We start from the raw sequence: 17,173 nt of genomic DNA, 5'->3' as shown, positions 1-17,173 counted from the left end.
CCAGAGGAAACCCCGCTTGTCCGGTATGTGTACCATCAACCATACTCACATTCTTCTGGGCACGGGAATCGAAACTGGGTCGCCGAGGAGAGAATTGCCAGGTACAACTGGTCACTCCTGTGGCGGGTCCAGTTTTGACCCTCGGAGAATAATTTGAGCAAACTTGGTAGAGGATCAGTATATGATGTTATATAAAAAAAGTACCAAGTCTGTAGACCTTCGGGTTTTATAAAACAATCACTATATTCATGTAAATAAAACAAGTTATCCACAGTGCGGGACAAATTTTGACAACAGGGGGAATGATTTGTCCACACTTTATAGAGGATCTTAATGCGGTGTTACATAACAAATACCAAACCTCTGGGCATTGCAGTAACAGAGGAGACGATTTTTCTTTCATTTTTAAACCCATTTTAGGGCCCAGTGACCTAACTAATCAACACACAGAACCATATTGAAGAATTGTTAAGAAGACGACTCAAGGAACACTCCTGTAAATTCGTCAAATACTGCCTAGCGGTTCGGGAGAAAAAATCGTTTGAAGAAAAAGTTGACTGAAACCACACGTCATATCACGGACAGATGCACAAAGGACATCAAAGTATCGAAATAGCTCAACATGAACACGTTGTGTTTAGGTAAATTAAAACAAGTAAATTATGAGAAACCTCATTCAAGTCTTTAATTTTATGTTAGGTTAGGGAACAAATTAGCCACGATCAGATAAAAATTGTAGAATCTTTTGAATTTAATAGCTAACAATGTCAAATTTTAGTACCAATAACTCTTCATTTGTAGGTTTGTTTGATAATTAAACTTGTATAAATTACCATGATACCAATGTTTGTGCTTAAAAAGGGTTTGACACATAATCATTTGCAAACAAAAACTTAAATCATTAAGGATTATACAGACAATAAGTATTTCAATCAGTTTTCTTATACCTGAAATACCTGGGCCCTCAAAACAGTACACCCTAGCTGCCATCTGATTGGAAAGGCAGCCCCTGGTAGAAGTTTCCAGAAACCGGCAGTACTGGATACGTGTTTCGTTACCGTGGCAATCTACATTGGTCATCCAGATAGGGGTATTGGAGCCTAGCAACAGAAGAAAGACATTGAACGACATATGAAAGTTCTTACATATAATAACAACCATTTAAGTAAAAATGTACTATCAGTATATGTATACAGAAAGCTGAAATTTAGTTCTAGCTATTAAGATACAGTGTACGACTATGTTATTTGTAAATGAAATATAAAATTAATATTTTGTAATAAAATTCATTCAAGCACACAAAACCTAATGATGATATTTGCTTAAAAAAAGGCCAGAAATATGTATAAAAAAGCCCCAGAATTGCTAATACAATCGAGGTAAAATCATGAGGTTAAACCAAAAAGTACATAGAATTTCGAATACAATCATGGCAAAATATGTTAAGTATGCAAACATAAATTGCTCGAAATTACAAGCAATTAACAAAAATTGATGACTGACTTTATTCAATTATTAAGATTTTAAAAAATAAATCTCATTTATAATTTAACATCGTCAAACATAGTTTGAAAATGAGACAGTCTAACCCTGAGACTGCCAATTTAAATATTCATAAATATTTATTCAAACATTGAACAAAACATACAAAAGTAATCAACTAAAACAGCTTTTGAAATTGAAATCTCAAAATATGAATGTATCAGCACTACCTCGGATAATGCATTACCTTTCATAACTACTTTTTTAAAACTAGCATCTAAACATATCCAGAAAAATGACCTGAGTACTGTGGTTCAAACGACAGGCCTCCCCCAGAATATCCGAGCTGTCGACACAAGACACCGGCGTCTTTATGGTCCCAGCCTTCTGCGCAGATCGTGCCATTCATTCCATGTTTCTTGACAACCACAGTTGCAGGGAATGAATCGAAGGGCAAGATGTACATTTCTGTGGGAAACAAGTTAGGAATCCTTTGATTTACTGCTAAGCCACTTATCAGGTCAATCAACTTATAAAAAAGCTTACAAATAGCTGGATAATGAACATGCGATTGGAATGAGCCTAACCCAATTTGTAATATAATGTCATTCATTAGTTGAATTCATATTGGCTTCGTAATTAAGCTGAATATATTTGTATTGGCCTGTGGCCGCAGGCCAATATGAATTCAACTTATTAATGACAATTGTATTAATAAACTTTATAATATTATCTTATTTTCCGTTTAAATGATGCCTCTTATTAGCAAAAATCCAATTTAGGCGGTAAGTGTAGACCGTGATTAGCCTGTGCGGACTGCACAGGCTTATCTAGGACGACGCTGTACGCACATGCATTATGCCCAGTTTTCTCAGAACGCGACATGTATCTGCGGAGGAATCAAACTGCCACTATTGAAAGATTCTCATATGAGGCCGAGTTTTTCCTGGTTTCTGATTGGCTGAATCTCGTATTGTACGACCTTTTCCCGTATTGACCATTATGTTCCATATATAATCCGAGTTTCGAGTTTTATTGGCGAGGCTCAACTTGTATGGGGCGAACAAATTGAACACATTCTCGTCTAATATTATAAATTTAATTAATAATAGTTTATATTAACCCTGCCTTGTGTATCTGGACAGTTTTGGTACCACTTATAAGCTTGTATAATAAAGAGAAAAATAGTCTTAAACAATGTTGGCTATACGATAATGTGTATCATTCTGAGATATTAAGGTGTTTTTATAATAATTTAATCCATGAACCTAGATTCACTCACACAAGATGCCCGGTCTTTTACCAAGAGTGCGACAACATTTTATACCATTAATTTGTAAAAAGGCTTAATCTTAATTAGTGTTCTCCAGAAGAAAATAAAACAGAAATGACAAAGACACGATTTAAAAGTATAGTCAGTGTACATTGCTATATTTAATATATATTTATATATTAAGAAAACACATATCTAGAGCTAAGACTTACCATTGTTACCGATGGGGAACTTTGAGCAAATGACAGAGGCATAGTTTGATGATTTGTCAACACATTCACCCGACGCATTGAATGGACACAGGGCTATAGAAAGTTCACTCCCTGTACAGTTGAAGTCAGTTACAAAGTCCGAGTAGTATTCCCTTCCAAACGAACCTTAACAATAAAACACTATTTAGTTAATTTACAAAAAAGCCTTATGACCTTATCATTTAGTACATACATGTTTAAAATCAATAACTGGTTTTATCAACCAGTGATATACATATCAACACAAAATAGCCCGTCCCGTATTATGCTACTCGTAAGTTTTTTTAAATCCATTAAAAACCATAATGTCATCCTTACACATAATAACAGATTAAAGGAAACCCTGATTGTTCTATTATAATACATAATAAACATGACGGAATTTCCAGGATAACAAAACAAAAGTGTATGGGTGTTTATATAAATGGAATATTTCGCTTATCAATTGTTATATAAGAGTATTATCAGTTTCGGGCTTGCACTATTATGCATCCGACGCAAAGCTCCGCTTCTTGTGATGTCATAACGCAAACCACTCGCCTGATACATCATCTTGGGACAATCAATGAGCTAACCATTCTGTATGTATCAGTTGGATACTTTAAATGTCAAAATGGCAACCTAAACTTAAAGGGATACAACGTAGCTATTATAATACACTTGCATTTGCAAACCATATTTATACACTGATATTTATACTATCTTAACAACGTCCAAACAAATGGGTAACAGGAAAGGATTGATCCCTAACGTTGTTTAAAGATGTGACCAAACTGTTCTGCTTCAGATATTCATGTGTTTATGCATTGAATTGCTGTAATATGTACTGATGTGCAAGAGTTAAATGCAGTTGCAATTGAAAGCAATATAATATTATTAAACAGTATGATTGACGATCGGTTTCTAACTACAAAACGACTACACAATATAAGAGTATATGCTACTAGCCGAGATTATCAAACACTTCATGTATATTACTAAACCTGGTTCAAGAGCCTTGCTGTAGGGAAAACCCAGTTCCCTGCACACCAGACGGGCGTCACTGTCGTGAAACCCGTCGGCGCAGACTGTGACCCAGCCTCCATGGTGATACATCTTCACTTTTCCTTCCGTCGTGTTCTCGTCTTCTTGCCCATCGGATATTCGTACTGGAAGGCAATAAACTAATTTTTGGATTAGAAGCTTACCAGTAACTAACAAATTTAACATTTTTTTTGGGATGACGTATGTTGTTAGAGCACTCGCCCTGTCAGGGAAATAAAGCAATGGTGGTGAAATATTGTATTGCTTAATTACCCATTTTAGAAACTGGTATTTGCATGGTATGAGTATCATTATCCATAATCATTTGCGTAATTTTAATTTGGGACAACACATACAATGAAGACCATTAATTTCTCTCACATCACTCCCATACATCCCCGAGTAAGCTGTCAAAGATTGAGGCTAAACTGGGGGAATAATTGACACATTGACCTTATTAAAACTGAGTCTCACCATTAGTGTAGCAGACGACACCAGCAATTCTGTGTGCGTCGTTGCATGTTTCGTTGATGTTTTTCTGCCAGCCGGAGTTTCGACACATAAAAATTGAGAACTCAGATCCACCGCAATCCGTTGATGATATAACAGCCGTTGCACCGATCGATGATAGAAGAGAACTAAATAATATGACATGCATTACTAAAACCATTCTCATAGAAAACAAGAATGTAGCAGAAGAACAATTCCTTAAAATATTTCTTATTATTTCTTATGTATAACTTTAAAAACAAATGCCATCAGAAATGAGTTGTCAGTTGAAAAATCCATTCATACATACAGTCTGCAAAGGCTAATGTGGGACTACACTTTTTGCCCAGACTGGATTCTCATTTAGAAGATACTTCATTGAAAAAAATCATAAAAGCGGAACGTGTCGTCCATGATTTGTCTTCTAATCTGTGACGATAATTTACGAATATGCATTAAGCCTGCGTGGTTTTCCCAGAGACTTGCTTGTTTAATATTACACCTTCTTGGTTCCCCATCCAGGAAGCCCAGCTGTTTGCATGCCACCATGGCAACGCGCAAGTCAATGTCACAGATGGCTCCGGTAAAAGAGTCAAATATGATCTCCAGGTGACCCGTGTTGCCTGAGCCAACCATGCGCAACGCAGGCTCTAAAAGGTCAAGGGCGAACGATTTGAGAGTAACATTAGTTGAGAATAACATTAATAGTATCAGTATAAAACACAAACTTGACAAGTTGAACAATTTGCTTTATCATAAAGATACACACAACTCTATTATTAAACAACACATTATATACAATTAAGTTGTATTCTACATCTAATTTTGCACATGTTTATTTTTTCATTACTTTTAAAAGTTGTGTATTTCAGTGTGAAGTTATTATAGCAAATGATTAAAAAAATCCAGTGCTAAATTGGGTTACCAAAGTTAATATTTTATATTTTGAATATGCTCACATAATTGTCATGACTCATGATAAAGTTTTTTTTTAGAATTGATTAATAAACTTTTCTTAATATACAGGTTATTTATGAGTAGTCATTTAATATACCAACATTTATTCAATTGACTAGATAATAATGGCTATTAATCTAGGAATACTACATAGGCAGCATGTGATCCAGGAAAAAAATTGAAAAGCAGGTATTCTGTACAAGGTGATATACTATATTTGTCATTTAGCCTTTGAAAATACTGTTGCAAAAGGGACCATAGTAAAGTAAATACGATAGACAGCTAAACATACTCTTGACAGTGTAGCAAAGCACGCCTGCATCCCCGAAGGACACCTGACCGTCACACCGTACTGGACTCACAGGGCAGTCAAACAGCGTCGATTCATTACCATGGCAACCAACTATCCCCAGCGTGTAGAGACCATAACCTTGAAAGTAGTGATGTTGTTGACTGACAAAACAAAAAAATAAATGTGAAGTGTTTGGCAACGCATAATTAAAAAAATTCTCCGACTATGTTTAAAAGGTAAACTTTCGTTTCCTGAGATGTATTTAGCATGACTACTTTATTGTTTTTATTCCTGTTTGTTGTGAAATATTTAAATATGTGGGTTCATACTGAAGTGCTAGCAGCTAAAAATGGATATGATTGACATGCTTGGAAAATTCGTCATACTATAGTCGAATATAATGTAATATATGAGCCGCATCATGCCCAAGTGGGTCTTATGTCATATTTGACCAGCGTAGTTCAAAACCAGCATGCGCATTCACTCAGTCCGGTCAGAAGCTACCCTATCGGCTTATGAAACCACAAAACCTTTCGTGACTTTATAGCGGACAAGGTAGTTCCTGATCATAATCCACGAATGCTCTTGCTGGTCTAGAGCAACTCTAGCTGTATATGAGACAAGTCCTTCTTATACACGACGCGTGTCAAATTAGGTACGCCTTGTTTTGTTGTTGAGCTCATCGACACTTGTATGCGGATAAGCAAAATTAAAACACAGTGACTACGATAATAAAATATAATCAAATCTTTTGAATAACAGCATTTTTTATTAATTTTAATTAAACCAGTAATTGAACCATTTTCGCATCACTAAAACATAACAAGGATTCAACGTGAAATAAGAAATTGTGTATATTGTCTTTATTGTTCTATATTTAATACATGTAGTTTACTTTCACGGTAAGTGTGTGAAAATTGATCGCAAATATTCAAAAGACTTAAAAAATACTTTACTCCAAAATGACACTGAAACATGTACACCGACCTGAAAAAGTATACGTGTAGGCCACTCCGCCTGTGAAGCCGAGGTGGCGACACACAACGTCGGCGTCCTTGTCGTTCCAGAAGTCTGGGCAAACGCGGCCCCAGATACCGTATCGCTTGATGAGCACGCGGCCCATTTGGTTGGCCATGTCCGTTTCTTCACTGCCCTCTAACTTCAGCTTCGGCTCTGAACGGATAAAACACATATTTAGAGAGCTATGCTATTTTCTGTAACTAGCAGTTAGCAGTAATAAATTAAGCCGTATTAAGTACGTTTATTGAACGGTCTCCACGAGTCAAAATACCTGTGACATTAAATTCAAATTAAAGAATGATCAAGGTTTTACCTAAAACAGTTTAAACACTTGGCAAACATGATTTTAATACACAAGGTTATATATCCAGTGTTTGAATATTACAAATAATACCGCGCCATATTTTGCATATCGCTAAAATAACGGGTATATTGTGTCCATCGTTTTAACGATAAATTACAACAGAACACAACTCAGTTATATATATATATATATATATAAGGGGCACAAAAATGTGCATATAACAAATGCTGCGGTTAAAAAAATTCTAATATTGTTTAACTTATAGTTGATACACGTTGACACGCAGCAAATTGGCAATATGCATGAGGTAAATGAACAACCTTTTGTTTCTCGTTATTACTTGTAATGGTACTTTTTAAAATAAACTATTCATGCAATCACATTAAGCAATTCTCATGATTATGTCATAATATTATCAAAAACAAGAACAATATACATGCATTTAAATATTCAACATTCTTTCAACTCACCCTTGGACAAAGAACCGTTTAAACATGACACAACGGCATAGTTAAGAAACTTGTCTTCTTGGCAAGCGCGGAACTTGTCATATGTGCAATTGAGAATGCTGGACTCATTTCCGACACACGTTATATTTGATCGAACATACGTTGTTGGAATATCATTAAACGAACCCATTGCTAGCGCTATTCCATTCTGCAAAACAGTAGAGTACAGACATCAGTATAAACATCAAGGTGTATAAAAAAAAAATTTGGTTAATTGTTGTTTATTGGACAATGAACAACACTATACAGTTATGATGCGTGGCTAATAAACTTCAAGATCACTAGCACAGAATGTCAAAATCAACAATACTCTATAAATTTATTAAAATCACATATGATCAGTCACACAATTTGCATTTAACATGAACACTTTTATAATGATGTGGGACGTTTTATTGAATTATTTTTTAGAATTGACAATCAGGATAATTCTGTTAGTTGTCTTTCGGAAGATCAGCATGTTTTATTTAACGTTTAAATTAAATATAAGGCTAAATTTTGATTTTTGTTAAAACAGGGGTCATAAGATAATTTTAATTGATAATGTTTGTTAAGGGAAAGAGAGACAAAGGGATCCCTGCTAACAAAACAGCACAACTAAATTCCTTGCAGTCTTAATGAGATTTCAAATCTTCCATGTTAATATAAATTACAATGAAAACATAGAAGAGGACTCTATTGATCAGTGAAACCTTAACTTTGCTAACAAGTATTCAACACCACACTTAGCATAGTTTTGCCTTGACCCATGAAATAATGGTGTCACCTGAAATCCGAGTTCGAAGCAGACTATCTGCGCCAGCTTGTTGCCAAATCCTTCACCGCACAACACCGACCATTTGTCCTCCATGATCTCAACAACACCGTGAGAATTGTCACCCCTAGATAAACGCACTGAAAAAGGGGGAAATAATGAAACATTGTATTTTACAATGTTTATGTTATATATGAAAAAGCCTTATTTTGAGTATATGTACGATGGTTCATGTTGATAAGATGCACTGAAACAATCAGATAAGTGGTTTATTGCACTCAACTTTTAAATGTTACACAAACCAAGTATATGAACGAGGTTTTCAGTATTCTCATGAATTTACATTCCTGATATTTATTTATATCAGCCGACTAAGTGTGTATTAATGTGAAACAAAATTATAGATGGATCTCATCTATCTTGTACGACAAATATTTATCACGTGATAACAAAATCACATAAATATAAGCCAGCGTGCCAAATTGAAGTATTTTAATTGATGAAATATACAAAACTAATTGATGTTGTGTGTTGTTTTGCATGCCATATACTGTCCGAATTTCGGCTAAACTCAGCCAGTCTAAGCTTATTGTCAATACACCCTTTTCACATTCCCGAAATCATTTATGTACGAGTTGCCTCCGTTAACAAAATGAATCTAGAATGCGGCTGACTATGTGGAAGCTGGGGTTGCCTATAGAGGAATCATTATGTTCGGTCTGTAAAATGTTAAATAAAATAAAACAATGTAGTTGTGCGTCACTAGACGTTTTCAAGTTGACTAAAAAATTTTTTTAAATGTTTTTAATGTTTCCAATTTTTAGTTTATAATAAAAAAATATATTTAACGATCGAAACATTAAAGAAATCATCATTTTGTTAATTCCTGAACAAATTATAAATATTACAAATGTACGATTGTCAAAGTATATTGATAGTGGCTTATTACATTTAAATTTACAGAATTAACGAACGAAAATAATTAGAAGGGAACCTAGGTACCCATAGGTTAGGTAGGTTTTAGCAATAAGCACGCATAACCTATAAAGTATTGATGTTATTGTCTATCACACTCTATGTGATAAAAAACATTGTAGAAGTGTTTTATTTGAGAATCAAATTTCTATATATTAATTAACTCGCGTAAAAGTTCCACATAGTATGTGTGATACAAAGGGAAACTCACCGGAATACTGTTTATCTGTAAATGCATAGCAATACTATCTTCGACAACCATTTATATCCACGTTTTTATTGTTGTATATCTGAGCACAACATATGTTCCTTTGCTGTATTATGATAATTTTATGAACATTATTTGCGTGCCATAACTAAAGGATATTAAATAGATGTTTTATTTATGGTCTACCATTTTTGCTCAAATGTGATAACACTTAGTAAACTAGTGAAGTTCTTACACTGTCTATCAATTACATCAATAAGTCAACAATAAGCATCAATTATCTATAATACCTATGTATATTATAAGGCAGGAAACTCAGTTTTCATTGACAAACATAACACAGAGATAACAAAATATTAATATTTTAAATTAGGACTCAACTGTATGGTGTTTTAATTTATTAAACAATGTTGGCAGTAATACGTCGTCTGCCAGTCTCACTGAAAGAATGCTTTTTGTACTGATCCTCATAAGTGACACTTTATTATATATACTGACACGCATCATTATGATTTATACATTTATTGTTTGTTTATAAGAATAACATTTAGTGATTATTTATAGATAATATGCGTAAAATGGCCGCTTCATATATGCAGACAGTAGTAACTAATATAAAACTGCATACATAAATCACATTTTGTATATCACATGACATATAAGTTTTTATTTTGTTAGTTTTAATAAAAACTAATATGTCATGTGATATACAAAATGTGATTTATGTATTAGTATGCAATGGGTGCAAAAATATTATATAGGCCAAACTGGCGATAAACTTAGAAATAGACGATCTGTCCATGAACAACAAATGCGAGACCCCTCAACAAGACAGATGCCTTTAAGTAAACATTTAGATGAATGTTTACATTATGAACCAGAATTTAAAATATTTCCATTTTATAAGCTATTTTCGAACAATATTTCAGCTAGGTTAGCCAAAGAACAACATTTTATACATGTATTTAAACCCCAATTTAATTTCATTTGAATATTTATTGACGTTATGACGTCATAATTGATATAGCGTTATCTGCATGACATATATATATATATATATATATATATATATATATATATATATATATATATATATATATATATATATATATATAAATATAAATATATATATATATATATCGCCATCTACCTGGTTTGGAGAAGCAAGTGACACTGGCACCCACTTTTGTTGTTTGACAGTGGACTTTGCCCCAGCCGGGATGCTGACATTGGTCGATGTTTTCCTCTGTGCCGTTGCACTGCACGGCGTACAAGAACATCGCGCCGTCGCCGCCGAATGCATCCCAATTCTTGCCGAACGCATCCCACCTTAACAACTGAAGCGACAGCGAGCGCGTGCGTTTATGAGAGACAGTAAGACTGGAGAGTGTTTTCGAAAGCTAACATAAGTTACTTAATACAATTTAAGAATCGCACAAGTTATGATTTTGCGTTTCAAAATATTATTGGGTCTGGTATACGAGTAGTGTCTGCTTATTACTTACGAAGATTAATTAAAATCTGTTCTTGGCAACTTATCATTTTGGGTTTCAAAATATCATTGGTACTTGTTTTCGAGTAGTATTTACCAGCGACGTACAAGGGTTTAATAAAACGAGTTGCTGATGTAGATATGTTAGTGAATGGCATTGTTATTAAATTATTATTAATATCAGTGTTCCAATAGTATCTCATCTAGCAGATAAATAGGGCTTTCTGTCGTAGAAAACAAATCGTAAACTCTGTTTATAGTAGTCAAATAGAAATTTACTTAATCATGTGTACAAACACAACAGAGCGCGCACGCAACAACACAAAATCGGAATGGCGTAGGTACATATTAAATGTAAAACTAAAAAAAAAACATAAATGAAATAATGGATGGAATCCGAATTTTCAAATTTTAACCAGTTTTGATATGTATATATAACGAACATTAAAAAAATATGATTGGGTATCAAAGCAACAAACCAAGACTGTCAAAACATTTCAACAAGAGTAGCGTCATGATAAAGTTATAGTCACACTGAACAAAATATATAAATTGTATTATGTGTGCTTATGTTTGTGTCTTAAAAAAATGCATGTGGTTAACCAGCTAGGGTTAATTGTTTCAAAGGGTTTGTGTCCATTTTGTAGATAAATTAACTAAACTGGCTTTACTTTTAACCCGTCTTTTTACTTTATGCGTCACAAAACCATTAATTTCCAGTTGAATAACAAATGACAAAAGCTGGCTGTTACCACCATCATTAGAGCGTTACAGCTGTATAAATTAAAACCAGACGTTTCAACTGCAAAAACAACGAAGTATTGAAAGTTTTCGTTGTATTGAACATAAACGTATCGATAGGCAATACAGTTAATTAGCCATTGCTTAAAAAGCCATATACATGTAAATAATATTTTCGACACAAAAAAGTACGTTAATGTTCGACGTTGCTTAAACGAAATAATCGGAGACAGGACTTGTCGAATTTAAGTAAATTCATCAAATGGTTAACGCATAACTATTCATACGCGGACTTTTATTTATGTGTTTTCTTGTTATATGGTAGTGCTTTTGAAAAGGCATACTATATACTATTTTCGAGAAAAAAAGAAACACTTAAGCGTTTAACTTCGACGGTACTTGTATATACTCACCGGATTTACTTAAATTCACATAAAAGTTAACTTACCAATTAATTTAATGACCTTATATCGGCAAATATGTTTTGTATTTAGTTGTAATTTTAACAAGGTACATAAAATCATATTAAGAAAAAAAAAACGTAAACGTAAGTTGCCATAATGACGTAAGTTCAACAAAACTGTTAATAGACGATATATGCCTTAAAACGTCAACATGTTAATAAATACAGGGACATATATCGGGCATTTTCTTCTTATTTATACGTTGCATTGTTAAACAAGGTACATTTAACCATATTCGGGAAGACACGTAACTTATGACGCCACCGTAACTTAATATTTGGAAACGGTACTTGGCCGTACCAACCGGATTTTAATAAATCCCATTAACAGCTCACGTACACATATAAACGGAGATAATAGGTATTGCACGTTTACGCATTTATTGCAGCCAGTAACAACCCATTTGTTTCATACGCAAATATTACGGATCTAGTATGTATTAAGTAGTGTTAAATTAAGTATAACTTTTTTCTTTCGATTTAAAATGTTTACGACGCTCCATCGTCTAGCTTTGGGTGTTGTCGCCGTGAATATTTACAAATATGAATAATTGCCAAATTTTCATAGTGTTTACGCTGAAACAAACCGACTCAAAATAGAAGGACTACTATAATGTAATGTAGTACTATACATGCATATGTTATTGTGTGTATTTTAGTATATACATCTTATGATTACTGCGCACATACATAGTGAATGTGTCATGTAATCAGGAAGTGGATCTATAAACTTTAAAATGTATCTGCTGCTTTTGCATCTTTATTGTACCAGTCGTTTCAAGTAGTAGATAATTGTGGTACAAATAATGAATGATGCCCCGTCTGTGATTATAAAAGTGAACTACACAAAGCGAATCCTGGCTAGTGCATACTTAGATATAAAAAACGAAATTATGCATTTACATCTCGATCTGAATAACTTCTTCCAATTTTTAGTTTAAAAAGATAGCAGATATCGATTTAAATTTAAATAAGAGGTTAACCATCCAAACAGGCTAATCTGGGACGACACTTTATTAAAATAAATAAATCCCGTTTTCCCAGAGCGTGGCTCATTAAGAATTATCTTAAGTGTAAACCTGTTGTCTTAGACGTGTTGGCCAATACGTGCCAATTATATATTGTGAGGAATTCAGTACAAACTGCATAATCCGCCTAATTTAAATAAGGTACAAATATAAAATGTCATTAATGCATGGAGTGACCTCAAATCTGTTGTTAGTATGTAAATACTCGTGTGACACCGACGCACTTAACAGTGACTAGAAATATAGCCATAGGGTACGGCTGAACCTCCACATTACACTATTGTCTAATAAGTCAAACATGTCAAAAAATGTCGACAAAAGTAACAAACTACCCAAGTGCGCAAGTTCCAATGCTGGTAAAAAAGTATGTTAAATTTCATCGCGCTAGGATCAAAACGCTTTTCGTTTCGAGCTACCCAAGTAAAAATATGTATTTTACTAAAATAGAGACAATAACTACGGTAATGTCGAAAAAAGACGACCCAAGAAATGGGAGTGCGCACGTTTACATGATGGTTGAGATGTTTGTAAAGTTTAGTTCCGGTGTAAGTAATACGATTTTAATTACATGCGACGAACATATCAGATATACGAACGATGGCAAATATATTGCATGGCACCTCTCTAAAAGTAGGAGCATAAAAAGTTATCTGCAACGGGAATATGGTTTATTCCCTCACCTCTCCCCACTTGTAGCCTAGCTGCCTGCAGACGACATGCGCCTCCCTGTCTGTCCATCTGTCGTAGCAGACAGTGCCCCAGACACTTCCGTTACGCGACACTTCTACGCGGCCCGTCGTATTTGTTTGGCCACCAACGAGGCGAGCGCGAACGACTTCCACTGAAATGAGAGACAGCAAAAGAAAAGTTGTATTCCGCAACTCAACATTGTTAGAGCATCCCTTGAAATTGGAACACACCTTATACCGTAAGTACCAATTTGTTTGGTGATTTGTTTTGTTTGTGTTTTTTAGTGTTTTTTTACCGTTTTCAAAAATATTTCGGTCATATCACGGAGGTCAATTAACCAATTCACATTTTTTTCTGGGTTTGCTGGTTTACTAGAACTTACTGTACGTACTAATGCCACGAACTGACCACTGCCCTACTTAATCAGAGGATGGATGGAATAGTCGTAACAAGACACATCTTTAAAATATATTCGGCGTTAATGGCAAACATGAGAGTTCAAAAGACATAATTTTATATAATTGTATGTGGTTTAAATAAAAACTTAATAATGTTCAACGTGCACCACGTGTTTATATTTTATCTGTCGTAAATCAATTATTTAGTTAACTTATAACGTTTTTGTCATACGCTTTCTATAAAATGTATACGTTTATTATGGTACATCTCGCGATGTTTGAACGTATATATTGGATTATAAAAGTTATGTACCGTAATCATCCCTATGTCTATTTACTAAATAAAAAACATATGTTTCACGCACTCGTGCAATAGGAAATCAACGTCTCACATGTGTGGTTAGACAATTAAACGAATTTCCTAATATCAGGACACCATACTGTTTCGGTAGATTTTTCTCACAATGCAAATAAGTGGAATTTACCGATAGGTTTTCATTCATTTCTTTACCTAGAATTCGTGTTATTGTTATATATAGAAAGCAATACTGTTCTATAATCATGAGACGTGTATCGATAGTTCGTTATGTCTTCCCCTGATGATTTACTTACCGAGCATCGACCCTAAAATTATGCGAGATGGCATTTAATGCGTAGTTTTAACTGTGCAAAAATATGTCGTGTGATCATGCAGAGAATAGTCCGGATTCCCCGACAGTGAACAGTGTTACATCCTATACGCTGTACTAATTCATCTCCAATAGGACGCAGTGATTTAGCCAATGCTCCGGGGGATGTCTCTCAAGGAAGAAAATATAATATTCGGTTTTATTCACTCGTGTCTACTGGCGGGAAATTCTCAACAATTTATAAGCTGTTGATAAAGGTCACCTAAGGTGAAAATCTGGATTAGAGAGCTACGCCGAAAAATGATTTCATGACCAATCCCCACATTTGTAGCATCGCTCTACAAACTGTGATTGCCGGCCCTGTTCCGTAGATACAAACAACGATTACCCATTTTATGAGCGTGTGTGTGTCTGTGCGTGTGTGTGTGGGGGGTGTGTGTGCGTGTGTGTGTGTGTGAAAGTGTGTCTGCGTGAATATGTGTGTCTGTGTTTTTGTTGGTGTTGTTTGTTGTGTTGTTGTTGTTTGTTCGCAACATTATGTTCATTCTGGAACAATAGTGTTCTTATAACATTCGAGGTGTTACTTTCACTAACATTTCTATGTTTCCTTCTCTTAGATGAGATCAGGACATTATATTTGGCTGCGATAACAAACTGCATTGCTATCACGGGATGAACACTTAAATGCCCGTTGATATTCCGTTAGGTTCGGCTGTACAAAAACGGGTCTAATGCCATATGCACCCCGCGTAGCACCAGACCAACCTGCACATTTGCGTAGTCTGGTCAGTGGCTATCATGTTCGCTAATAAGACCACAAAACCTTGCCTGACGTTACAGCGGACACGGTAGCTCCTGACCATATTGCGCAATTGTGGTCGCTGGTCAGGAGCTACGCTGGACATATATTGTATACGATCCATTTTGAATGACGCGGATGAGTCTTCAAACATTTACGGAAGCTAAATACTGACAAGATACTGATATGTTCTGGTGTCATACATATGCATGCTCATATTTTATTCTTAACTATGTTTTGCTAAAACCGAGTCAAATTTTATCATACCGCTTTATTATTATCTGCCAAATATAACGCTGCCTGATATATTTTTTATATCATGTTCAACAGGAAGTTCTTATATCAGTCGACGTGTCATATTTCTTGATAAATACATAATTATGTATTGTAAAAATCAATCAGATACATCAAAACAAACTATTTGATACGAAGAGGTATTAAATGTATTCAACAGAAAACAGCACAAACAGCAAAACACGTATTTTCCAAATATTAAAAATGAATGTGTAAATTCTGATGACGTCATGTTCAACAGGTAGTTGTTAAATCAGTCGATATTTGGATGTAAAGCATTTTACTCAGAATGAGCTACAAAGTCATTATTTTTAGTAAAATAAAATCCGGTTGATCAAAATAAACAGTTTGATACCAAGATGTAATATATTTTAGACACAACAAGCAAAATAAACCAGCCAAAACATTTTTTACAAATATTAAGCGCACGTGCTCATGACGTCATAAGTAACAAGCCAAACGTCTTAGATACTATTCATTCCCGCTAAACATGCAGCGTTTTTTCTTTATTTCTTTTAAAGTGGGGAATTGGAGGTATGATAAACAGAAAAACAGGTTACTGTCTGATTTTTATGTAATATATCAGGCTCGGCACGAATAAAATAACGGCTCGGCATGCCTCGCCTTTATATTATTTTAAGCCTTGCCTGATATATTACAAAAAGATCAGGCAGCAACCTGTTATTCTCTATGTAGCTACACATTGGAGTACCTGCAAGACCAATATACACGGATTTAAAATGGATTTTTTTTGTACATTGTTCGCGGTTTCTCTACGATATCCATAGTGTATATTACATGTACAGGTCTTGATATTGGATGTTGTGTACGTCATTTGTGGTTACTGGCAAGAAAGTGTCTACAGCTGTCATTAATTGGTGTTTTCTCTCGTCTACTGTCATTTTGTATGAATACATGTCGCAGTAATTACATGTAACCATTAATGAGTAATTAATGAGTTTGTCGTGATTTCATTTAATTATGCATATGCATACCATATGATAGATTATTATTTAACGTTGGCAGCACACATAATCATCGTTGTTTAACATATCAATAAACAACGCTTAAAGAATTCCCGATCTGAAAGATGGCATAGTAA

The 17,173-nt window shown here is 34.5% G+C and overlaps 1 protein-coding gene across 1 annotated transcript in view; it reads right to left on the bottom strand.

The window, feature by feature from the left end:
• The window catches only part of LOC127849978 (scavenger receptor cysteine-rich domain superfamily protein-like), a 38,442-nt gene that overhangs the window by 1,355 nt on the left and 19,914 nt on the right, over positions 1–17,173 (bottom strand). Inside the window, exons 4-15 of the mRNA XM_052382714.1 lie at positions 13,942–14,102; positions 10,688–10,874; positions 8,367–8,494; positions 7,562–7,748; positions 6,755–6,940; positions 5,768–5,905; positions 5,021–5,168; positions 4,504–4,667; positions 3,990–4,154; positions 2,968–3,132; positions 1,783–1,950; positions 948–1,100 (exon numbers count right to left, since the gene is read on the bottom strand). Of these exons, the coding sequence (XP_052238674.1) occupies positions 948–1,100; positions 1,783–1,950; positions 2,968–3,132; positions 3,990–4,154; positions 4,504–4,667; positions 5,021–5,168; positions 5,768–5,905; positions 6,755–6,940; positions 7,562–7,748; positions 8,367–8,494; positions 10,688–10,874; positions 13,942–14,102 (1,950 nt within the window). The remainder of the gene's footprint in view (positions 1–947; positions 1,101–1,782; positions 1,951–2,967; positions 3,133–3,989; positions 4,155–4,503; positions 4,668–5,020; positions 5,169–5,767; positions 5,906–6,754; positions 6,941–7,561; positions 7,749–8,366; positions 8,495–10,687; positions 10,875–13,941; positions 14,103–17,173) is intronic.

The sequence above is a fragment of the Dreissena polymorpha genome, chromosome 11 (assembly GCF_020536995.1).
Source record: "Dreissena polymorpha isolate Duluth1 chromosome 11, UMN_Dpol_1.0, whole genome shotgun sequence".
In the NCBI taxonomy this organism is placed as follows: domain Eukaryota; kingdom Metazoa; phylum Mollusca; class Bivalvia; order Myida; family Dreissenidae; genus Dreissena; species Dreissena polymorpha.
Note: the sequence above shows the minus strand (reverse complement) of the source record. Positions and strands in the feature narration are given on the sequence as shown.